Genomic DNA, 26,142 nt, shown 5'->3' on the forward strand with positions numbered 1-26,142 from the left:
CGCGACAGCACACAGGTCTCGAAGAGCTATGACAGTTGGTGGTCGGCGACTAATGCGTCCTTCAACTCAGTTGTGTGAGAGTATGCGCCCCTTGCGTCAGTGCCTTTGTATCGGCAGCGAAAGACCAACTGCTGACCCCTGACCACGAAAACGGGTGAAGGAGTCAAAGAAAGCTTCTATTTGCCTTACAAGTGTAGCTAGGTAGTGCTAGACATCTGCAGGTGCAATTTCTTGTGCAGTCATGTAAATATGGTAATTAATAAGTGCTTTATGGCACATGCTGCAATTTACAAATTGTAACCGGTGAATTCACGAGGTGCATCCATTTGGAATGAATTTTCAGGATGGCACCAGTTTTGAGATGGCATTCATTCTATAAGTGTGTCATGAAATACATTGGCGTTTCAGTTATTTTTGTGCTGTAATGCATGAAACACCACTTTTCTAAAGAGTGCATTTTGGCCGTGAGGTCGAGGGCGCACATCTCGAAACCAGTGCCGTCTTCGGAACTTGTTCCGAGTGAATACGCCTTGCAAACTCACCAGCTACCATTCGTAAATGTGCCATAAGGTGATTAGTTAAAAAGTTAATCTGTGAAATATTGTTATTCGTCATTATGCATTTTGATTTCTTGTGCAAGTAATGCTTGTGTCTTCGAGAAATCCAGCTCAAGGATTAGAATTGTGCAGTCGGCCCCAGGCGATTAAACAAAATTCTGCAGGGTCTAAAAAAAAAGGAACACCTGGTACCAGAGGGTCAAGATGAAAAGCAAGCTTATTTGGCTTGCAGTGAAGAGCTATGCGGTGGATGAACCGTCACTGCTCACTTATCACAGGCATACAATTGAGACATGCAGCTCAGAAGCTCATGAAGGGCTGTCTCACACCTATCTTGAGCAATGACAGTGAGTCCAAGGAAAGTACGCAAACGCACGTGTTCATTTGCAAAGAGAAAACTGCATCTATTTCAAAGGTGGACCTGGACAGCGATGCACATTACATTATGTGCCAGTGTAGCTTTATTGATGTTCGCATGAGTGCCAACTTTTGCTGTTAAGAGTACCACATTCAGGTCACATCTCACACAACTGACATTCATTTTGCAAGCAATGCATAATGCCCAGGACTGCTAAGCAAAGTGCTACCCCGCATGTTTCCCACTGACCGGCAAGACTTGACACAAAAAGTATGACTTGTATGCGACATGATTCAAGCAAATAATGAAGGCCCTGCCAGGTTCGTTATCCTGCCCAATTCACTGGATATTCTCAGCAAGAATCGTGTTTTTCTTGTTGCACAGCCTGAATTTCATGCGCTCTCTCCTAAACCCCCCATGCAAAATACAGGTCAACAACCGCAAGGTCCACGCAATCGGATGCCGAAGCACAAGGGCTCACCGAAGTCATCTCGGCGGTAGCCAGAGCGGGTAGTCTTGCCCTTCTTGCGAGCAGGTGCGCCCCCTACACGACGTCGACGCCTCGAGCCGGCTTGCCAGTCTGAACCTGACGACGGAGGGCCGTCGCTCATCACGGTCGATGCACTCGCCTCCGACTGGCTTGCACTGAGCACGTGAAAGATTGGCACAACGTTACCGTTACCGCCTATAAAGGGGCATTTGCAACTCCAGCGGCTGACGTTATTAGAAGTCTACACTGTATAAACGTAGTAAAGCTGATAGAAAATGTACGATTCTTAGTGAAAATTGGCCTCTGCCATGACAAGACTTGTACGTGCTTTCTTTTTATCTGCTGTCATTTTTTGGTGTGTGCAGTTTTCTCAATAAGGTTCCTTGTCTGTCTGTCTGTCTGTGCAGTTTTCTGCTGCTGCACCTAATGCTCTGCAAATGCATTACAACGAAATGCAGTAGACTTTCATAAATTTAACTTCACTTAATTATACTTTTCAATTAGTTTCGTTCTGACTGAAGGTCTCAGCTGGTGCCTGCACTTTTGCCAAGACTTTCGACTTTCCGAGACTATGTGCCAAGACTTTCGTTATTTCAACTTTATTGGATTCGGGACCTTAGTTCCAGGTTGATGGGATAGGAGGGCGAGACCTAAAGATTAGCCCTCGTGAGGTAATTTGAACTCAACAGGTTGGCGTGTATGCGTCCGACCGAAATGGTGACTCCAACGGCTGCGGCATCTGCCTTGGTGGTGCTAGGGGAGAATGGATGTGCCAGAGACCCGCTTATCTACCACCAAAAAACCCAGATTCCAGGCCCGCCTTTGGCTGACAATAGCGGCACCTAGCCGTAAATGACTACAATGATTACTTTATATTAGCATGAACCTTTAAAAGAAAAAAAAAAACTATTAAAGGATAAAAATTACTTGCCCATTACGATCAGGTACAAAACTGAAGCTGCGTTTGCAATGTTGCCAGCAGCCTTTCATCAGAGCTATTGTCATCTCTAAAGTTATTGCAAGGTGGTGACAGGACAAGTCTTCACATAGGTAGCATAGTGCAGCAATGATGATGCACCCCTTTCATTAGAAAAGCTCCTTCATAAAAACAGCTATTTTTGAATGTCAAGCTAACAACAGCAACACCGTATCATTTGTTTTTGAAGTGTTGGAGTCTCGTGTAGCATGTCTACCATCCAAGTGGTTAGTTCACGTAATGGCTGCACGCTCATTCAAGAAATGTGAAATGTCAAAGTAAACTGCACAGAGGAAACATGTATTTGTGGCCCATAGCGATAAAGAGATGCCTAAGAGAGACAATAATGGGCATTTACTGCAAATGAATTTTAATTTTCTGAGAGTAAACTCAGCAGATCTCTTTTCGGGATGGCCAGAATCGGAAGCGTGTGGTATTTTTCCTGTTACAAAATCAGGTGCGTGTAGGATGTGGGTGCAATTGTTTCGTACTTCAAAGCTATAAAGAAAGGGCGTGTGTGTTTAAATCAGGTGTACACTGCCAAATAAAGCAGTGGTGCATTTATACATTTTCTTCTGCCTTTCCTTTTAGTTCAATTCACTGGATAGTTCCATCGATTACACCAGTCCTATGAAGGCTGAATTAGTGGAAGTTGACCGTAGTGCAAACCGGGTACTAGTTACAACAACATGAGGTCATCAGACAATGAAGCTGAGGGAAGTGTAGGAGAAATTAACTATTCTTCTTAATTGAAATGTAAAAATACTAAGGAAAAGGGAAATGATTGCCTTGATGATAGCCAAAGCCACATCTGCTTCCATGGCCATTAGTGGCACTGGCTTACACTCCCAGGGACAGTCTTCCACTTTTACACAAACAGCCAAGAAAGCGGACAGATGGATGGGGTAGAGCAACAAACACATAATATGGAAGATGCAAGTTTTCTCCCACCTGTGACAAGTTGCCTTTTTGTCTGCTTTCATTGCCCATATCTTTATTAATGCCACATTTCAACCAAATAGAACAGTTCATTTTCCCTTGAGCATTCCTTTGCTTCATTGCCTGCTGACCTCATGTCGTTTTAACTAGCAACAATCGAGCCTCACTCGTTCTCTTTAATTCTTAAAGGGGTAGTGAACCACACCTCGGGCTAGGTTAAAAAATAGAAAAACGAGTCTGCGGATAGCATATGCTCCTGGAAACATCTCAACCAAATTTTGCAGTCGTGTGTGGCGCGTAGCCACTTTTCTCTCAAATGCTCTCTTCTCGACAGAAGCCTGCTCCTCACTCTTTTCTGGATGCTTTATTTCGTAATATAGCAGATTCCCATATGCGGCTGCTATTGGCCAATAGTTGACAACGATCAAAAAGGGCATTTGGATCAGTGCACTTCTTCTTACTGTGTATAACTTATTAACGAAGTTTAATAAACAGGTTGAAGTAAGTGAAAATCTGCTTTTGAATTTCGATGACATACTTAACGATACTTTCAATATACTTTCGATGACGTACTTCCGGAGGAAGCTGACTATCATCTGCTAATGCTCGGCTGCGGCTGCCCACGTAAGAATTAAACTTTGGCCACCCTGTTTATCGGTGTTGTAGCAATTTCGACTAATTTTGAACACTCAGTTGGCCTTGAACCAGGTGAAACTTAAGGTCGAACCAAACGCATGCTTGCCAGCGCACATTCACTCTTGGCCGCTTCTGGCTAGATGTCTTGGCAGGCTTTTCTCTATTCATAGAGCTTCAAAATGCAGTTGGATCTGGCTACTATCTGTCGGTCAAGCTGGTGCAGGACAGAGCCAGTCCGCACCACGTAGCACGTTTGGCACATCATAGGCGCCAAAATCGTAAGCAGTGGCGTCTACATGAACATTCAAAATCAAATTTGAACTAGGTGCCACGATGATGTTCATAAGGCGGAGCATTGTGGGCGCGCTCCGCTCACCCGCAGCCTACGCAGTGCAAGACAATGAAGGAGTGGAAGCACCGCGAAGGGGGTCTTTGATTTCCAATGACTCCGCTTATGTTGAATGCATTGAAGTACATTTTGCAGCAAATTATTTCTCAAAGAGCCTATTTTAAGTTTAACTGCACTTCTCCACTTCAATAAAAAGTGGATCGGGAGCCCCTTAAAACTAAATATATACTAGGTATTTGTTTTGTGAATAAAATTGTTTGAACATTCCCTATTAGATTTGTACATTCCAGTATTTGCATGCACCCGCTAATTTACTACTCGAATCCCTCCTCAGTTTCCGCTGCTCTCATCTGCTGAAAGAGGCACTTGTCTGCGTGGCTGGCTACACTGCAGTGCACGCCTTTCTACACAAGAACCAGCCCACCGTCGCCCACCTGGAGCCCTGGTACTCGTCAGTTTCGTCGTCTCCCTCCTCTTCAGACGTGAAATCGAGGCTGGTGAGCTTGCGGCCTCGCTTCCGTTTCTTGCCCCCCGTGGCTGCGTGCCGTTCCCCGTCCTCGTAGTCTTCGTCGTCTCCGTCCTCATCCTTGCCCTCTTCCTCTTCTTCCTCGTCGTCCGGGCCCAGAAGGTTGGACATGTCCTTGCCCCGGCTCACCCCTGGAACACGTGGCGCTGCGGGAACAGAAGCAAAAATGCTGCGTCGGTAAAGGAGCTGGTGAGAACTCCCTCCCCCCTTCACTTCTGCATTTCCCCTTATATGAGGTATCTGTATTACGTCAATAAAATTTAGTTGAAAGTCAGCGCTTGTGTCTCATCCTTGGTACTTTGTGGTTGCATGTGTTTGCGCTGTTACAATTTTTATATCACTAATGCATTAGTTTTAAGAGGGAGAAAAAAGCACTTGATTCTATTCAACATATTTCATAGTGCTAAAATAATATTTTGAAACTTTCGTATGCTAGAATTGAGCTATAATCAGCACTAGCATACTAATTTGGTAGCGGTGTGTGAATATTCGAAACTTTTGAATAACAAATCGAATAGTGTCATATTCGATTCGGTCATCAAATCGCATAGTCACTATTCGTAAAGGCGAATATGTTTCGAACACCTTTCAAATCTTTCAAAACGTCAACTGCACCCAAATAAACATAATGTTGGAGCAAAAATACGGTAAATTTTCACCAACATGGGTACAGTATAGACATAAAACATGAGAACCTGCGTAGTGGAGCAGGCTACGTCACTTAGGTAGCCATACTCTACAGGCTGTACAGCCATCATTGGCACTCTCTTAAGAGCCCGTGCATGTGGAGAATCTGCTTGTTTGCTCCTAATGCTCTATTTGTGCTTTTAAGAAACAAAGCTTTATAACATACTGTGTAATGACAGAAACTTGCTAACTTAAGAATATTGGGATACGAATATCGTTTTACAATAATTATGATAACGGCTATTCATTATTTGAAAACTATTTTAAATATATTCAATATTCGATTCGGTCTCAAAAATCACTATTTGCACGTCTCCATAATTTAGTGTTCCTTTTAATAATACTGGACCGTACTGTTTATCTTGATTTATATGTACCTATGTTACTGAGAGTTTGCTAAATTGTTGCTATGGTATGCTTGGAGGCTCCCGAGCATGTGAAACGCCATATTTCCGTGCCAATATTTTAAGCATTAAATTTTGTGAAAGCTTTTCCAATATTCCATTCAATATTTCACTTCTTTTTCTTCATTCGATGCAATATTCTATTTAAAATCTACTATTCAGTATTTGCACACTCCAAGAAAATTTATAAGCATCAATCTTTGTGATGAATTTTCTGATGTTTGATATTCAATTTGATATTGTTTTTCTTTCATTATTTGATTCGATATTAGATTCAACATCTACTTATCAGTATTAACGCACCCTTACTTTCTTGCGATAGACTGTACAAGCAAGGCACACACGATTAGACCGATTCAAGACAGAAGGCACACGGCTTTTACCTAAAGGGTCTTATCAAAATCCGCAATGACTAGCTTTTAGGTGCACTCATGATAACAAATAGCACACTAATGAAATGATTTCTGTGGTGGTGGCCAGTAGGTGACAGTTGCTACGTGAGAGATAGTTTGCAAACACAATTTTCAGTTTTTTTGAGGGGGGCGAAGGGGGGGGGGGAGACAACTGTACAGTCAGCTTTGTCAACCTCACAACTAAGAAGACGAAACACTGGCTTACGCTTGGCACACTCTTCCACGGCCACAAGGTCCGGCTGCACGGCCTGCAATATCAGCTCGTCGTACTCCTTGAACTGATAGCTGATGGTTTTGCGCTTGCGTGATGACCGCTTGGTCAACAGCAGGTGCTTCCGGCTGTCTTCCTCCTCCTCTTCTTCCTCCTCCTCTTCCTCCTCAACTGCAGACTCCTCTTCCTCCTTTTTCTCCTGAAGAACATGAGCGATGCCCTCACTGATTTAGAGCTATTCCTGCACTCAACTGTCAATGCTTTGTGAGCAAAAGTGACGTGCTCCTTTATTACAGTACCATAACGTTTCAAACTACTGAATGCCTTATCTATATTACAATCACGTTCTTTTTATTGGAGTCTCCCAACACTCCTTAACTTTGGGATTATTAACTATGAGCAGACTATTAACTATGAGCAGCATATAAGGGTTACACAACTGGCTCACCATGAGCCCCATTTTCGATTTTATATGAGCCAATGTCCTGCACAACCTCCCACAGGAAGGCCGAAAAATGCCTCACTACACGTCCCACTTAGGCTTTCATTAGACAAATGCTCATTCGTGGCACATTTCTCAGTTTTCTCATACCACATAAACATTACACAACGAATAGGACACACAAATTCGGGAGACTTCGCACGAGCTGCTGGAGATTTGCTGAGAACTTGCGAACCGCAGTACGAATAAGGATGACAACATATGGGTGGTATGCAAGTCACACTGGAATCAAGTCTGGCAAGAAGTGTAACTGCCTCGCACTCACCGGTTTCAGCACATTGTCCAAGCTGATCCCCACATAAGCCAGCCTCTGCTTTCTGCACAGAGAGAACAACAAGGCCATTTGCTCCGTTGTCCATGGCAGGCACAAGTAAACAATATGCAGAATGGTTCTCAGAATTTCACACTTTCAAAAAGCAACACACTGTGCCTTCAATAACCTGATGATGCAATAACGTGCATCAATGGTGACAGGGTAACTCTCAAACAAGTGGTATGCACTTGTGTAGGGCAGTGTGTGCCACTTGTTTCAGTAATGACTATTTCTTTTCAATATGAAAATAATGGACTAAGGACAAAACAATCATTTTTACAGACCAAGTTTTGTAGCAGTGGCAGGTATCGCGTGATAAGCAGCAACATGACTAATCATTACCAAAATTTTGTTAACCTTTTAATTATTGACCATAGAGAACACATTGTTGCTGCAGAATTGAAGTCGTCCGGCACTCAAAGCACAGTTTTTAGCTAGAAACTAGTACAGCCGACCTCCGTTAATTCAACCTCAATCAATTAAACTTTTCACTCAATTCGAACGCACTGGAAAGCCCTGGTGAAAAAGCATACGCTGCTATGAAAGGAAATCTCATTTAGTTCGAACTCGAAAGCATGCCGCTTCAGTTAAATTGACCCGCACAGGGGCACCTTCATGCCTGCAGCGGTTACTAAAAGCTTGAAAACAAAAGAAATTCAGCAGACTGTGCTACTGGTTCACTAGGCATGGAGCTTTATCAGAGTAAAACTTCGTTATCCATAATTACTTTGTTTAGCGCAAAACAACCGACACAAGAAAGACGACGGGACAAAGCGGACAAAGTAATTATGGATTCGCACCAACTGGCCCGCCAACACATTATGCTGAAAGCTTCGTTAATTTGACCCTTCATAATTCAGAAAACCAGATAATTCTGACTGGTACTTTTGGTCCCTCAAGGCGTGTGCATTATCTAATGCAATGAAACTCTCATTAATTCAGATGTATTTGGCCACACATCGGTTAATTGGGACAACTCTCGGAGCTTGGTGAGCGCCACAAACGTGCAACAAAAAATAGCAAGAATGGCGTCAGCGTGCACCGAAACGAAGCGGCGGAGTCCGCATTGCCAGTCATCAATGGAAATCGTACACGAGTGACAGCAACACCAGAACGCACCAGGATGAAGATGCGCGCCGCAGCTGTGCTCAGAAGGAAGTCACGAGGCCTTCGCCACTGAGAGCGCTAATCAGCCACGACACGATGGGAATCGCAGCTTCCACACTGCTTTTGTGCAAATTAACAACAGGATCGGTTCGTTCATTCAGTACATAAAAGTGTGTTGACATAGGAAGCATTTGTTTGTTGTTTTCTTGATGCCCTTGATAAGTCGTCAATTTTTTTTCGGTCCCGTGAAAACCGAATTAACAAGGTTTTACTGTATTTAAATTTATTTTAATCTTTTGGTGGCCAATGCTTCTTTACCCGTGAAGCCACTCATTGCAACTTGTTTCATGTGTCACACTGAGGCAGCTTTTAAACATGTTGGTGCCCTCCGCCTCATGCTGGTTGAGACGTGCTTCAGGAGCAAGAAACAAAAAGACGCTACAGGCTACTTCAAGCAATCAAGAAGATTTGAATTCATTCATTTTTTTGCTGCTGTTTGTTAATTCGATGTGTTGTATAACTGAACCAAGTGATGCAGTCCTACAAAGGTTGAATTAACGAGAGTTTACTGCACTTAATTTGCCCCAGTTTTGAGAAAGAAACACCTAATTATGAAGCAAAATGCATTACTATGCCTGTTATTACCACCATGCATTCAGAAGTGGTTAATGGCGATTGCACTTATTTGAGAATCTACAACATTGCTCGTGTCATTGATGAAATCTGATTAGACAGTCTCCTTCAATACAACACAGGCAACAGCATCCAACAATTTCCGAAAACAGTAGGTTCATATTATGCTAAGCGCTAACTTGAAAAGAGTGACATTCCAGTGAAAAATGGTGACCGGCAGAAAAGTGAGACAATGCACGCATGACCATAGGTTTTCATACTGTGGAAAAATGCAGTCCAGATAACTGTGAACTGAGTCAGCAATGCATTATCCAGCACGTTCTGAGCCCGTTTTTTCCAAAGTGGTGCTAGACACAAAGTAAGCTTTCTTTTTGGAAAAGGTCATGGGGTTTTTGGTAGTGGCTGACTTCAATTCAGGAGTTGCAACATGCCCCTTAGAGTCAACAATTGAAAGATTGCTTGTCAATGTAGACAACTGTCATTGCAGAAACACAGGATTTTAAAATAAATTGAAAGCAGGGGGTGCGAACAGGAGCTACTTACCTGAGCTCTTCCCGGTCCCTCTTTTTGGAGAGTTGGTCGTACAGTTTGAGCTCCTCCATCAGCTTCTCGCACAGCTTCTTCTGCAGTTACAAGGAGGGCATGATAAGACAACACTGGTAAGGCAACACGAGGGTTAGCAGGAGCGACTGGAAATTTGCTAAATCTGCACAGAAAGCATGCACACTGTTAAGGCAGTTGTAAGGAGTTTGATGGAATACTATGAGGTCAGGTAAAATCAGTGTGAACAAAGGTCTGCATAGATCTTGATACCTTGTTCTCTTTAGATTACATTCTGTGACCAGCTTCATTCCCAACGCTGATAAGGCTGTTACAGGCAGGTACGAGCAGAAAGAGGCAAGGTGAAGCCTTTAAAGGTTGGGCCCTATTACACTTGTCTGGCCGTTGATGTACAGTCAAGGTCCAGACCCAAAATAATTCACTAACGTGAAACATCCGTAGACCAGTTGTACCATCAACTCACAAGTAGGTAAACTAAAATTTTGTGGTAGGCTTTTATTTTATGACAAGTGGCGCGACAAAACTTTTTAGCTGTAGGTGTTTCTTTCGTCTTTTGTTTTCCTGACATGCCAAACCAGTGCAAAAAGCCAGGAATTCAAGAACTTTGAACGATGGAGAAATTGAACGTCTTATGAACTCCAATTAAGAGGTCTTTGTTGTTGATTAGAAGGTGTCTTAAAGGGACAATGACGGCAATGAAGAGGCCATGTCCCCCAAGTAACACTAATTATCTTAATTACTATTATTAGTTAGCATAAATCCTAATTATCTTAATTTTCAGATGAGGAATGTGTCTGCTACGTATTGCCACTAAATAGCATTTGGATTTAGAGCCTGATAATGTATTACATAGACAGAAATTGGATATGTTGCGCATTGGAGCATTGGAGCAACCAATGAGGTAAATAGTAATAGTGTTGACACACAGTATCAATGTGGGCAGGGGAGATGTCAACAAAGACAAAAAAAAAAGCAATCTATAACTAAAATTTATAACTTTTCCTGTTAATATTATCACCTTACATTCTGAAGTGATTACTGGTGATTGCGTACAGTCGAAACGCGTGATAACGAAAACCCGAAACAATGAAATCCTTGCGCCAATGAAACATTTTCTATCCTCGGCGACCGCCCATAGGATTCAATGCATTTTGTATCTCTTGGCAACAAAATGCCACTGTACTGCAATTCTGCATCAACGAAATTTGCCAGAACATAACACCGCATATTACCTACTTGCGTAAGGCTAGCAGGCTCCAAAATATGCTAAAATGCGATTGTTTTGCACTAAAATTGTGTAAAATACCACCACACTACACTTGTGCAGGCGCCGCCATTTTTGTTCACAAAACCAAGCAAGTGCCGGAAACGGTCAGTGTGCCGGAAACACATCATGGCGGCCATGTTGTTTGTTGAGTGCCCGTTTGAAGCAGCACACATGTTGCTACCGACATGTGACGACTGTCCTTGCACGCCTACTAGGCGAGATCGTTGATCATTATTACAAACGCGCATTCAGTTTGCGTTCCCCGCGGCTGACTCGGCGAGGCCTATGCCAATTGCGTGAGGCGAAACTAACGCAATCTGAATGCGCATTTAGAACAACAATCGCCGATCGCGGCAGTGCACTGCATAAAGTGCGTCTCAGTGAGAAAAATGCAGCAAAGACAAGGAAATCCACGTCCCATCGACATGGAATTGTTTATGGCACTTGAGATGCCGGTCGCAGCATATGGAGTGTCATTGGAGTGCGGTAGCTAGCTGTGCAAGTCGGTACATTTGCGTAATTATTGCACACAGCACGCACTAAAAAACAAAAACGCGGCCGAAGAATAGAGATGATATACGAGCGCTGACACACGACTTTTACTGGTGAGTCAGCGCTCGTATTTTGTCTCTATGCTTCGTCCATGTCTTTTAGTTTGCGCTGTGTGTAATAATTATGGAGTGTCATGCATCGGGTCATGATTAGCGATTATCCGGGAATACGCATCCACTGCTTCAAGAACACTGGTTGTGGTGCCACCCGACAGGCATCACTTGCGGATTCTGCGCTGGACATAGATTTGCGCAAAATGGTTATCTCAATCGTTTGCCTTCGGGTACAGGAGAGATCTCTTTTGTGCTCGGCGCCTACGAACAACAGCGTGCGCTGGAGAAATGTTGTTGCATGTGCTGTTGCTCTGCATCCGGTGCCGAGTTACGCAAAATCTCGCATTGTTGCAACTCCTACAGCAATTTACCGAGAATGCTGCGCAACGGCAGTACTGCCACTATTGGTCGATGCATGCGGTGCACTTTGCACTGTCGGCAATGCAGTTATATATCCTCGAGCAAAGCTTGCAAAGTAGGCTAACGGATTTTTGACACTAAAGTTCTGTTCAGCGATACATTACTTATCTGTGCTGTCTCTTTTCGCAACAACGAAGTTCTCGCGAAGGTGAAATTTTTCGTGTTCCCCATCGATTTCGTTATTGCGAGGTATATCTGTACTAGGATGCCACAAGGGATGACATAGTAGAAGGCATCTAGGTCACATTTTGGCAAACTGGTTATCTTCAGCTGAGAGTCATAAAAGTGCAACAATATCCAGGCTGGCAGTAGTTGCTGCATTTACTCGAACCTAACGAAAAATTTTTTCTGATAAAACGAGTCGGAAAATTGCGTGTACGTTAGAATCGAGTACGACCCATGGAGGAAAGAGATAAAATAGGAGAGGCCCTGACATCATGTTTTTGAAGCAGGAAGTGCAGCCATGTTGGTGTGCCATCCCCTTTGTGCGTATAATCAGCTCGCCAGAGCAGATAGGCGGGAGCTTCGAATTTGCATTGCTATGAGTCGCCGGAAGTGTGTGCTGCCGACATGCGTCAGAACAAAGGCCATGAAACTTCTGTAACAGTGTTCGTGAAGCAGATGTGCTGGCACGTTGAAGAAGACGACGAAGACACGTGCAGCAATTACTTCAGTGTCTCCGTAGCTGGCAGACACTTACAGTCATCTTCAAACACAACTTTCAAGCTTACACGCCAAACCCCAAAGTCAGTTAGTCTTGTGAATAGAATGCGCTACGAGAAAGAAGCGAGCCAGAGAAACTTATCTCACTTTTCTGAGGCCTGGAGCAGCAGCGAGAGCTTTAAGAGTGCGGTTGGTATGGCAACGTTGTTTGGGGTACCAGTCCCAGTGCTCCTTTGCAAAAAACAGCATGTGACTTCCGCCACACTTTCTCAAATGTGTCCCTGCCAGCAGGGGCCTCTCCTATGCTTTCCTTCCTTAATGAATATGACCGTAAATCTGCGCTGCCATGTTGCGATCAGCATTTCGAAATGGCCGCCTTGTATCCCGAGCCTAGCTGCCGTAGCTTTTTCCATGTGCTGTAGTACGTGTGCTTAGGATAGTCAACCATCTGCCTTCCCGTTTTCTGCGTTTGCTCTATCAGCATGCGGCACTGCGAGGACATGACGAGTGCGTCATCGTGCCACATTTAAAAGGAAAGTGATCACGGGTGGAGAGACGGACAAAGAATGGGCTGTATCGTGGGCGTTCAGAGTTCCCGAAACTTGAGTGCGGGACTGGCGCAAACAAAAGGAGAAGTGATCTACTCCGGTGGCTGCTGCGTATGGCGCAGCCACACGGGGCCTATTTTGAAAGCGATCTGCAACGGGGACAGAGTCTAAGCATCTAGGTGCACCGTGCTGTGTTCTTGTCGCTTAGTTCACGTTGAAACGAGAGGCAGCGCGAACGTCAACTCCCTCACGCTTGCTACCGCACTTCCTTGCAACAGCACTTTGATAGCGAGTTTCCGTGGACATCGAATGAGACGTGTTCATGTTTGCTTGTGCACACGTGACACCATGCTTGTTAAGTTAGTTAGTAAGCAAATGTTTACAAGTTTATACAGCCGACAAAGCTACTATCCTTACTTTGTCTAGCTGTCTACTAATTTGCTATCACAGTCGATGCTTTGCCTTTCGAGTGAAACTGCAGTTTCCCTTTTTTTTTTATTGCAACTTTAGTGCACTGGGAACAAACCAATGTTTTTCTAAATAAGAGAAAGTTGTATTTCTGTATGAAAGCATGAGGTGCATGGTACTATAAAGTACTATTTCTTTGGGTCACGGACAATGGGTGTGCGTTACAATCGAGGGTGCGTTAGAATAGAGTAAATACGTTATTTGATTCCATCCTCAGTCAGAACGTGGTAGTCGCAGGCAGTGATGGAACCTGCGATCTTGCGCTCAGCAGCAGAATGCTACAGCCGCCAAGTCGATGTTGTGTGCCTAATGAACGTTAACCGATCACGCAGCACGAACGACGCTACACTGCACGACAAGCAACAACGAGGGCAAAACGTGGGAAGCTCACATGATCACAGGGTGGACAGTACCAGTCGCCGTCCGGGATGATCATCAGTGCAGGCTTCAGGCAGGAGGTGTGGTAGCCCGCGTCACATACGTCACACAGCAGGATCTGGAATGCATGTGCAAGAAGCTCGTTTTTCATAAAGTGCCTGACGCAACACGACCAGTGGGCTCTATAACCCACAAGTTGTGCATGGGCTACAAAGAACTTTGCATTAACTGGCTTCAACGCTCAGGGTTTGCCAGATTTTTCTCACTGGCAGGTTCAGGAGGGAATTGGAGCACAGTGGCCAAGAAGCGGACTTTTGTATTACGGCAGTTTCGGGTTCCTTGACTGACTGAAACTGTATCATCGCAACTTTATTCGTGTCAGTGCACTTTGAAGGAGTGCTGGGATATTATTTTGGACTCTTCAATTTTCTTACGCTATATAAACCTCCTGGACCTCTACACACTAGAAAACACAATGCCCTGGGCACCCTGAATAATGTAATACAACCGCTGTTCTAGAGACAGTTTTTGCTTCATTTCCCAGGATGTCAGTGTCATGACGTCAAAGGAATAGAACAGAAAACTGTAATGTTATGACGCTCATTTTGGCTCACTCAGTTGTCGCCTATGCCATTACTTCGAGCTTCACAATGAATACCAACACAGGGTGCGACCAAGCGAGCCAGAGCAAGCGCCAAAACATCATGAGGTCCCCCTTCCATGCGACCACCTTCTTCATCGTGACGTCTCGACACAATCAGCTCCTGGAAAACGAAACTGTAAATGGCTGTAGAAAAGCTATGACAGTAAACTGTTGAGGGTGCCTCGAGGCTTGCTACTAGTACTCTTTATAGGGTTTAAAAGCCTCTGGCCTTCATTTATTGGAAAAGGTTGACGAGTAAAAAAAGAAAGTATGATGTCAGTATGTATGTACTCCTTTAAGAATTTCTGCTCTTTGGTATGCCAACATCATCCATGCCATCCTGGCTGAAGGAAGTGCACATCTTAAAACACACTAGCAAAGCGTGGATAAGGCCTAGTGCAACGTGCCCCTATCACTACTCAAAGATAATTTCAGGGTATATTCCTAACCAGGGCAAATAGTCTGCCAAGCTACCGGTCTGGCTGGTTCATCAGACTGCACCATGGAAGCCCCAGTCAGCGGTGCCACAGTCAAGTGACGTAAAGCATCTTAACAAGAGTGAAGGGACTGGTTAACTAAATGTGGGCACGTGCCTATTCGTTGCAATAGTGAAAAACATAAATGCATCGTAGTCCGTTTACTGGCAGCAAGGTACGTCTGGATCACTTGACATTTTTTTATGTCATATAATATGCACTTTAGTCGTGGAATTTAATTCACTCACATAATCCTTAAATTTTCAAGTGGACTGTTTACCTAATTTTAATGCGTACCCAGTTCTGTGGGTCCAAAGTAAAAAAAAAAAAAACCAATAGTACCTGAATCTACCTAATAGACACCAGATATCTTGTGAAAAGAAAAAAAAGTAGCTTGCCTTCGATTTTTGCAAATAGAAAATACTGAAACCTGCAGAGTTTATTGTCACAGAAGGAAAAATTATTCATGCTTAATGTGCATCGTCATCACTGCATGTGATATTTCACGTTTCTTGAACAACTCCGTAACTACTGTAAACAGGATGGTGGCCCATGCTTCAGCTAACCACTTTACGTGACTTCACTTAAGTTCTTCCTGTGATGCACGCGAATCTCTGGACCACCTAAAACACGTGCCACGGCTCTGTTGCTGCTAACTGAGCATGTAAAATAATAATTTTTTTAATGAGTTTTGGCAACGAACACGGTGCATCATCACCAATCTACATGAAATCTTGCTCTGTTGCCATTCTGTGACATTGCTGCTCACAACGTTGGCTCTGACGGTGGAGCGTTGTTTCGATTTCACATCTGATATTAATGCACAAGCAATCTCCAAACTAATTTTTATGGAAAAAAATTTAACACTCACATGCGCAGCACAGTCACAGCGTAAGCTGGAGGAGCGGCTCCATAGCAGCTCCATTTTCGAAACCACGCACTACAGGCTCTAAGTTGCGAAGTCTCTTGGCATGGTTTTCACGAGAACAATCTGAACTATCAACCCTGTGTCGACGGCGACCTGCAGCTTGTGCTGCTCTCTGCACAGCGGTCTGTTGAGCCTGATGTTGCTTGGCTGCAGGCGTGCATGTAGCTTTACGATTCACTTGTTCAGCAGTGGTCCGTAACTTGCAAGGGGGTGCCATAACGTGTACCAAAGAGCAAACAGAGGTATCCAGACTACATGATGCACATGTCAAATCCCTTGACACGTGGCACGATGCAATACTGTTGATGATGATTGTGATTTATTGGCATCCGCTCCGCAATGGAGTGGTGACAAATGCTCACCTAGCCTCCTTGAGTTACCCAGGATAACCACAAACAACATGTAACTGCTATATGCAAATGCTATACAGTCACCGACTGATTTTTCGGACTCCAAAAATTCGGACATGCTCGATTATTCGGTCTGTTTCGCGGCACTGCCATTCTCCCCATAGACCATTGTGTATAACAACTCCCGAAAGTTCGGACACCTTGCAACCTCTCGTCTGATTTTTCGGGCGCTCCTTGAGCCAACTCGAACGAGAACCATGCACCGACTCTGATCGGTGCATGGTTCGACTTGCTGAACGCCATTTTTGTTTTTAATGGAGCCTCCTTGCTGCCCCACAAAGTGGCACTACTGCAAATCCCCGCTCATCATCATTTCTGCCTGGTTCGTAGCTACAGCAGTTCTGGTCTCAGCTTAGTAAGCCATGTCAAGACAATCCAGCAGCTGATTTGTTTCTTTCTTTGTGCACAACGCTGCGAGTGGGCCGCCTTTTTCGTTTGTGGACTGGTGTCGGCGTGACGGCGTGGTGATGTTTGCTTTGTGTGTTGTGTCGAGGTTGAAGTGATGCAACGCGGCATACGGAAACATCGCATCAATTGTCGAATGGCACCGACAGTGCCTGCGCAGACTGCGCTGGGGAAGGTGGCAAGCAGGTGCCAGGAGGCCTAGGATTTGTCGCCTTGTGATGTGCTCCCTACTGATGCCGAAAATGTTCTGCCAAGACCTGCGCAGTGGTTGCATTGCGATTCCGGACACCGTCTAATTTGACAGTTTCACAGGTGCTGACACTGCTGTACTGACATGCGTAAAACTCGACGACGGTGAGATCATTCGTGAGGTTTCTGCTGCGCCGCTGGACGATGACTCCGAGTTGGAAGATGACGCACCATGTGCTATGCTTCCGTCGCATGCGGAGCGTGTACAAGCAGTGACTGTGCTTTCAGCCCCATATAGTGACCGTATGACCCTCTCCGAGATTCAGGCTTATCTGATTGTGCCTAAACGGAACAGTATGCAACAGCGCATTCACGATTTCTTCAAGCTTACTGCCGAGCCCGAATAAGTGCATGGAAATAAAGGATTTCTTCTTTTTTTCTTAATCTGCTTTTTCGGACACCTGTTTATTCGAACATTTCCGCAGTCCCTGTGAGCTCTGAATAAACGGTCAATGACTGTATGTTGGTACACGCAACTGCAATGCAAAGTGTGCACGTATTGATGCTACGCAGCGTGCATGTCACACCGTGTGACAAAGGACACAATACGATGGTAATGATGATGATGATGATCTAACGGCATTCCCTTTGGAACGGAACAATGACAAACAGCCACCTAGCTTGATTTATATAATCAGGTATGCTATACGTGTTTTTCTTTCTAGTATTTTTGCATATTATCTCCTTAACCTCCTTTTTCTTCCTCAAGCATTCTCTATCTACCTTGTACAACTCTATGCAATGGCTACATGGCGTGCCACCTGGTGTAATAATATGCAACTGCAATACAAAAATTGGAGGACGCTTAAGCTTCGCCTTCAAGAGTGGGACACGACAGCGTTCCCGTCGACCCGCCAAGGGGTATAAGACAATGCGCTACGGCACAGCGATCACTTACGATGCGCCCCGCATCGGACTCAGCGCCCACCTATCACGCGGTGAGCGCCGAGCAACGCAGCGTTCGGCGCGGCAACGAAACGTGCGCCTGAGCGAACGGAACGAACCAAAGAACTCGGTGTCTCGGAGGGGAAACGATCTACGCCAGCCAAACGTCGTGATCGGCACGGGCAGAGAGATAGATAGTAATCTAAAGAAAGGAACGGCGCTTGATTCTGCAACCGGGAGCACGGCGAAGCGTCGTCAGGGGAGAGGGAGTCTCGCGACGCGCCTGGCAGCAGTCCCAATGCGCGCGCGGCGCGCCTCCTGTCGGGGCAGCGCCGTACATTGAGAGGAGGGGGTCTTCTGCGTTTGCCGCAAGATGGCTCTGCGTGTGCGGAAACCGCAGAAGAAATGCAGCGGAAACGCACTTCGCAACTCATGTAATTGTGACTTCTGTACGTTACATGTTCATAATTACCGATATACACCGCAGTATAACTTTCCACGGCTCGTTTCGAAGGCAACACCGCATTCACTAGAGGCGCGTTTGCACCGCTTGGAAGCATCGAACTCGTGGCTGAGTGGTAGCGTCTCCGTCTCACACTCCGGAGACCCTGGTTCGATTCCCACCGGGCCAATCTTGGAAGTTGCTTTTTATTTATGAAGCGCCTGCCGTGATTTATCGCTCACGGTCAACGCCGCAAACGCCGACGCCGACGACACCGGCTTTTCTGCGACACGAGCTCCTTAACGCTATCGCGTTAAAATGTGCACATAACGACGCTATGCGGAGCGCATCTCACATCGCGTGACAGTTGATACACTGTGATGCTAATGAAGAAGATGATGATGATTTATTGGCATCCCCTTTGAAACACAGCGATGACATAATCACTTAGCCAGCTTGACTTCATCAGTTACACAATATATATATTTTCTAGCATTCTTGTATACACCTCCTTAAACTTATTTTTCTTCCTCAAACCTTCTTTAAATGCCTTGTACCATTACCTGTGCATCTTCTACATGGCGTTCTACCTGGTGCAATAACATGCAACTGCAATGCAAACTGAGCACGTACGAGTGGATAGGGGCCACTGTCACAGACCATAGTATGGGTCGTTTAATAACGCACGCGCACGAAACTCGCTGTTTTCTTGGCTTGTTTCCTTTCTTTATTTTTTCTTTGTGGGGTCTATTTAAATATGTGTCAATGGGGTTCCACTCTACACTGAAACACAACACTGAGCAGCACCTTGTAAGTTAATTTTCTGCGCTGCTGGCCATACTGCTGGCACTGTAAATAAATGTTGAACTTGCGTTTTTGCATGAAGTATCTGCATAACAGCACTGAAACTCAACTTGCCATCTATGGAACTAAGGTGCTTCTTCCCCTGCCCGCCCTCCATTTTCCAACTTCTGGCTCTTGCATTAAGATTTTATGCAAAGACCACAACTATTCCCTTTGAGTCAAAAGATTTGTGTTTGTATATTTGTAGAGCAAATGCTGCCCCATTTTCCTTCACCAAAATGTGTGGTATACAAAGTATTAAGATTCAAACTATTTGATTTAAAGATTATTCCACCAAAGCAGTATTCAATTCGAATTTGATTCGAACTTAAAATTTACTATTTGCCTATCCCTAGTTCATAGATAGCTGAATCCTGAGCAAGTACACCAACTGTGCTTTCTTGCACAAAGTTTCTAAGGATAAAAACTTAACGTTTAATATTCTTATATTAAAATATTGAATTCGACATTTGGCTTTTTTTTTCCTTGATTCAATTCGACATCCAATTTGCAATCTACAGAACACAGCCCTAACATTTTTATCCTGCCTGTCTCCCAGCTCACTCACCCATTCTGGGTGGTCCCCCTTGCCGCACTTGGCACAGGGCTTCTCATCCTGCTCCTGCTCGCTCTCCTCTCCTCCACTGCTGCCACTGGCCTCCTTCTCCTCTTCCGTGCGTGCTGCACAAGTTGCCAGAAACGCGCGCAACTCCACCATCAGCAACACAGCGAGCCTCGCGGAGCAAGCACACAACTGGGACTGAACAACACAAACACTGCAAAAGCAGCAAACGAAATGAAGGATGATGTGTTTACACGCAGGTAATGGGCGCAAAGTGAGCTTGCACTTCCATGGGCACTGCTGGCTAAGTTTCTTGAGTTTTGATTTCAGTGACAACTGCACCAGGTCACATTCACAAAAATTCGAATGTTGTTGTGTGAAGGTGTTCGTGCGAGTCATATGTGCACACTCTTTTCTCCTGTGCCAAGGATTGTAGCAGTCAGTGCCAGTTATACGCAGAAGCAGGTGTGCAGGTGGCAATTACAGCAGCCACTGCCAAAGAGCCAATAAGCATTGTTTTAAAAGAACACTGGCTATGTGAGGCAGCATTATGGCACAAACTGGCTTCAAAAGAACAAAAGGCAGGCAGCTTTCCTTTACCTAGAGAACTTGTGTCTTTCCTCCAAGTTCTTAACATCATTACATGTAATGAGTGACTTAAATCTTGGCATGTCCAGAGAACAGTGAACCTCATGGTTATGCAAGCACCTTCACGATTATTCAGTACAACATAAAAGGAATAATGGGAGTGCGTCAGCAAATTACGACGGGCAAGAAGAATGAGAACTGCGAATTACTAATAAAGTACGGTTCCAAATCATTTAAAAAAGGTACGCCTACGACATGTCTAGTGACGTACCTTTTTTGACAGTGCGCGCCCTCTTGACTACCACCACCTCTGCGTTGGGGTCCACCTCTTCGCAGGCAAACTCGTCCTCGTTGTCGTCAAAGTGCAGTTCCTCGTCTTCCTCGTAGGCCTCTTCCTCGTAGGGCTCCTCCTCATCCTCGAGCTGTGAGGACGAGTCCGAGTCCGACGAAGCCTCCCAGGGGTTGTGGTGCGCCCGGCGCCGGTACGTGCCATTCACCCCGGAGCCGCCACCACCATGCTTTCCGCCACGGCGCCGCTTCTTTTTCTTCCTTTTCTTCATCGCCTTGCGGCCCTTGGCCTCGTCTTCTTCCTCCTGCTCCTCCCCCCCGCGGCACTTGCCACCGCGCTTGGCTGAGCCCTGGGTGCCCTGGTGGCCCTCGGCCTTCTGCAAAATCATCCAATGTGCAAATCAAACCGTTACCGTATAGTATTTTTGTGTAATGACCACAACCATAAATGCAAAATGTCACCTGTGCTTGGGTAACTGCCCGTTTTTCCAAGCGTGGACCTCACCAGCTGGAACAGCGCTATCTTTATGTGGCATTGACTCAGTGCACAGAAGAACATGACCAAGTTAAGCGAAGCATTAAACAGGCAATCAGTTGCCTGTTTAATGCATTGTTTAATGCATTGATGTTTAATGCATAATCTACTGTTGCCGACCAATAATTTGGACATGCTCAATTTCTCGGATAGCTTCACAGCACCACTACTGGCCCCACAGACTTCACATATAAGAACGACCAAACTTTCAGGCACCTTACCAGAGCACAGTTTGATAATTTAAATAATGCCTGCACGACCACACGCTAATTTGGACGTCGCGTTGGGTGGAAAGAGCAATATTCTTGTTTTGATGTAGCACTGGCTCCATGGTAGCCGGCATGGTCCTCGCCATGTTCCAGCGCCTTTTCGAAACCGAAACTAGTGAAGCCTAGTCAATCCAGAAGTCACTGGCCAGGGCCATAGACATGACACGTCAAGCACTGTTAGTCATGTCAGCAGTAAGGGTTCAGCACATCAAGGGTCAGTTTATTTACACTTTATTATAGTGACAAGATCCTGCATGACCTTCTGAATTACCATTATGAACTTTTGTTGCTCGGCATCATCAAGCAGCTTCAAGAGGCATCAAATCCACCCTCGATGTCTGTGCCCTACGAGAGTGGCAATTAAGGAAAGCCACCAAGTAGAAACAGGCAATTTTTTTTTTTCAAGACAGTCAATTCTTCCATTTATTGTCTAATTAGATGGGTGATTCACTGGAGAATGATGAATAAAAGAGAACGCTGATCAAGAACTAAAAACGTTTAGGGAAAAAATTAAACTGACATTTGTGAACATTTACACTGCAAACAAGTGAGCCAAAACAGCCTTTCAATTTTTTCACTAAATGTTCCTTTTTTTAGTTCTTGGTCGGCATTCTCTTTCATTCATCATGCCTTTTCCCGACCAGATGAGATTCCACCAAACCCTGAATTTCATTCACTGGGCAACATATTGGAGCAAAAATTATGTTTCTACCCGGTTTCCTTGAAAGGATATAGCAAAACTTGCAAGTCCACCAAGTGCCAATGAAACCGAAACTGAAGGTACCAGTTTCATGTGTAGCATAAAAATGTTCTAATTGTGTCGCATCTTTTTTTTTGAACATTACTATTAAGCTCAGACATCTATGGCAGCTTAAAAGTAATTGCACCATCCGTGATCAACACAGCTCTCACATGGGGGACGCACTACTTGCAGAACATGTTGTTTACACTCTGTAGGCTTTTCGTGCATTGAAGGAGCAGCGTATTGCCGTTTTTTGTTGTGCTTATACACTACGTTCTCATTTCTACTACAGTAAGCTCTCAGTTGCACGAATGTCGGTTTATAGAATATTTCAGAATACCGAACTTTTTAAATATCCTTGGCAGTTTTCTTATAGATTCTATGCAGAAATGTTTCACTTAAACGAATTTCGGAACAGTCAATATTTTAGCTTTAACGAACTCGCTCAGAGGACCAAGGCTTGCACTGCACTGCACTGCAGGCGCAACCGATGCCCGCCCTCATCAAACCGCTGCTCCAGCGGCAAAGTAACGTCGCTGGCGCTCCAGCGCCCCTGGGGCAAAGCGGCGGCACGGAAAACGAACAGCAATGAGGGATGGCCTCCGAGATAGCCCGCACAAAACGAGCAAGCATGTAATCTCGGAGGCCATGAACAAAGTAACATTGCTGGCGCTTACAACGCCGCCAGAGCAAAGCGGCGATCTGTCACACCCCACACCACGTGGTGTGTTTTTTTCCGACCGGCTAGTCATGGCATGGTCGTCGTCACTTTCCAGTCTCGTTGGTTCCGTGTGTGCACACAAACGCCCCACGTGGTGTGTTTTTCATTGATATGTACAAATTCCATTTCACAAATTTCTAACACTATGGATGCCATGTCTATTGCTCCATGAATTGCACTTTAAACTTTTCTCTCTGTATGCCATGTCTTATGTTGGTCTAGTCAATATTCAGTTTAGTGAACTTTCAGTTAAGTGAATTATTTCCTTCGGTCCTTTGAAGTTCACTCAAGTGAGAGTTCAATGTAGCAGCTACAGTATGGTGAGGCTTCGAGTGCATAAGCGAGGAGAGCAAAACTTTTCCCAGAATCAATGCACGAAAGTCGTAACGGCCGAAGGACCCAGTGGAAGGACTGCTTCACAAAGTGCAGTGAGACTTTGTAATTAATTTGGAGGGTGGGTGGCTGCCATATTCTGTAGTCGAGCTCCGCAATGGAAAGAAACATTCATAGATCTTGGCATCCTGTCAAACGCTGTCTAGCCCTGAACAAGTGCTTCAACAGTACGAATTGGCAAAGGGCAGCCGACACACAAGTTTGAAGTATTCGACGTTCTCTGTCATTTCAGCAATGTCAAGAAAGGCACACTTGATGTGCCAAACCGATTAGAATAGAACCTGGCCTTTACACAATCAGAACTCTTCTCATAAATCACTGGCCATTCAGTGCAAAGGCCTTCCGTTACAGTACTGATGCTGCAAAACAAGCTGGGAAAGAAAAACAAAAAGAAAAGAGAGCTCAAGGGCCCCTTGTGCAAGATTTAACAAGATTGCGGAGGAGGCAAGCTACAAAAATATGAACTTTAGCTATCCTGAATGTTTTGGGTTAGTGCTTCATATATTTCAAATATTTCTTTGAAGATTTTCTCAGAATTCATTTTTTCTCAATTCCTTTATATGTCAGTGTGCATAACTGTTTTTCTAATAAAGATATTTACATAAAACATTGTATAATTATTTATTATACAATTGGCCATGTGGTAAACAACCAAAAATACAATAGTACGATAATGTTTGACATTTCTCCATTTTACAGCAAGGCTTACCTCTTATAAAATCATGTTTCTTTTGGTTATTTCATATTTACACTCGCATGATATGTCAGACCTCGTTAGTTTTGGTTCCTTGCACCGATCAAGGTCTCTCCTGTCTGACCGCCTAAAACTGTTGCGTTATGGTGAGCTAAATTGAAGTTATCTTGGCTGGCGTGAAACCCACACTTATTAATTAAAGAAAAGCATTGTTAAAATTTATTATGCATTACATATCAATCGATTTGAGTAGAAAAATTTGTGCTATAAGATATAGTACTGATAACGTGTATTCTTGCTCTGCTCTGCTACATAAAAAAAAAAGAACCCCCAAACTGGGCGCCACACGCAGTGAGGGAAGTGCTGGACAATGACTGTTGTGAAGAGACCTAAGATCACTCAGCAATCATAGCGTGGTCAACTTCTGTTATGTTACTAGAGGATGGAGCCTCGGTGCATTTGTTGACTGTACTTTTGTCTATCTGTAGCCACAGCATGACATTGGTTGAAATATGGAGTACCTGAGAAATAAAGTCACTTATTTCCTGGCTAAATCCAATAATTTGGGCTTCGGATTATGTTTACGTTGTGGCAGTTCGCATCGAGTCCAAATTATCGATTGGCCACTGTGTCAGAATAATAACAGAAAGAGCCGCAGTTTCGCCCGAAAGGCGAAGCATTGATTGCGATAGCAAATTAGTGCACAGCTTTGTCAGCCGTATAAACTCGTAAACGTTTGCGTACAAACTAAATCAACAAGCAAGGTGCTGCACACACACAGCTAAGCACAGACACATCACAGTCGATGACACTCGCTGTCAGAATGCCAGAATGCTGGCGTGAGGAAGAGCGGCAGCAGCAGCGGGCGAATTGACCTCTGTGCTGCCTCTTGCTTCAATGCAAACTAGTGGCGAGAACATGGCACACACGAAGCTATGAGCCCCTGGTGAACCTAGACTCTGTACTCATCACATTTCGCTTTCGAGATGGAGCCTGTGTGGCCACACCATATGGAGCAAAGCCTTTCCATACCCCATCTTTGTAACTTTACATTTCCATCACAGCTATGTCCTTTTCAGCCACTTGTATCATGTCAACACTAAAGTTTCTCACTGAATTTTTTTTGCTTCCATACTGCATTAGAGCTACGCATATACTAACCCATTTATTGTCATATTTTGTTCTTTATACAATGAAGTTGAAACCATGAGTTCAAAATTCAGAGTCGGCGCAAAAAGAGCTTCAACACTCGCTTGTTGCAACTGCTTTTGCCACAATCATACTGCCGCTGCCAGACGGGTGAAGTTAGTGTCACCATGAACACAGGCACTTTGCCATTGGTGCCATTCGCAGGTTGTCAATGCTAAGAGTTCTCGTGACACATGGCATGGAAAAAACAGGCATGCCAACACAGACACAAGGAGAACAAGAAGGACAGCCCAAACGCCGCCCTTTCCGTTCTATTTGTGCATTTTGTTCTATTCGTGTCTGTGTTTGTACGCTTGCTTGTTTGTTTGCCTGTGTGTTTGTATGCCAGACAAGTGTCGCCTAGCAACAGAGGTGCACAGAGGGGTGTCCCTTTCTTCTTTTGCCTTTCTTACTGCGAATGCCTCTTTATTTCACGCCTTTTTCGGCGCGAGCGGAGAACGTCTCGCACTGGTGCCACATGGTTGCACTGCCTGGATGGTGCCATTTACATGCGCTTGAACTTTGGAATAGTTCAGGCATCCACCTCGAGCGAGACAGTTACGGTATCCGAGGCAAAGAATGTGAGAAACAAACAAAAGAAACGCTGCGCTTTGGAAGCAACATGGAGCTTCCTCATTGTCGGTGGTCTTCTTGGCGTCAGTGTCTCAACTGCCCATGCTAATCTCACTATACAGTGCTTCGATGGTGCGTGACGATAGAACCTATAGCAACAGCATAGGCCAACAGCCAACAGCAACGTTGTTGTGGGTAGTCCATACGATGACAACTGGTGGGTTGATGGACGGAACGGTTAATTTTGGGGCTTTCACTATAACGACTTTTTAGAATAATGAACAATTTGCTGTGGTC

At 44.7% G+C, this 26,142-nt stretch overlaps 1 protein-coding gene across 1 annotated transcript in view; it reads right to left on the minus strand.

Moving 5' to 3' along the window:
• The window catches only part of LOC135905615 (microtubule-associated protein futsch), a 70,685-nt gene that overhangs the window by 14,627 nt on the left and 29,916 nt on the right, over positions 1-26,142 (minus strand). The window contains exons 7-14 of the mRNA XM_065436571.1: positions 20,714-21,107; positions 19,861-19,973; positions 14,025-14,129; positions 9,645-9,724; positions 7,314-7,365; positions 6,541-6,745; positions 4,740-4,977; positions 1,397-1,560 (exon numbers count right to left, since the gene is read on the minus strand). Of these exons, the coding sequence (XP_065292643.1) occupies positions 1,397-1,560; positions 4,740-4,977; positions 6,541-6,745; positions 7,314-7,365; positions 9,645-9,724; positions 14,025-14,129; positions 19,861-19,973; positions 20,714-21,107 (1,351 nt within the window). The remainder of the gene's footprint in view (positions 1-1,396; positions 1,561-4,739; positions 4,978-6,540; positions 6,746-7,313; positions 7,366-9,644; positions 9,725-14,024; positions 14,130-19,860; positions 19,974-20,713; positions 21,108-26,142) is intronic.

The sequence above is a fragment of the Dermacentor albipictus genome, chromosome 1 (genome assembly GCF_038994185.2).
Source record: "Dermacentor albipictus isolate Rhodes 1998 colony chromosome 1, USDA_Dalb.pri_finalv2, whole genome shotgun sequence".
NCBI classification, from domain to species: Eukaryota; Metazoa; Arthropoda; class Arachnida; order Ixodida; family Ixodidae; genus Dermacentor; species Dermacentor albipictus.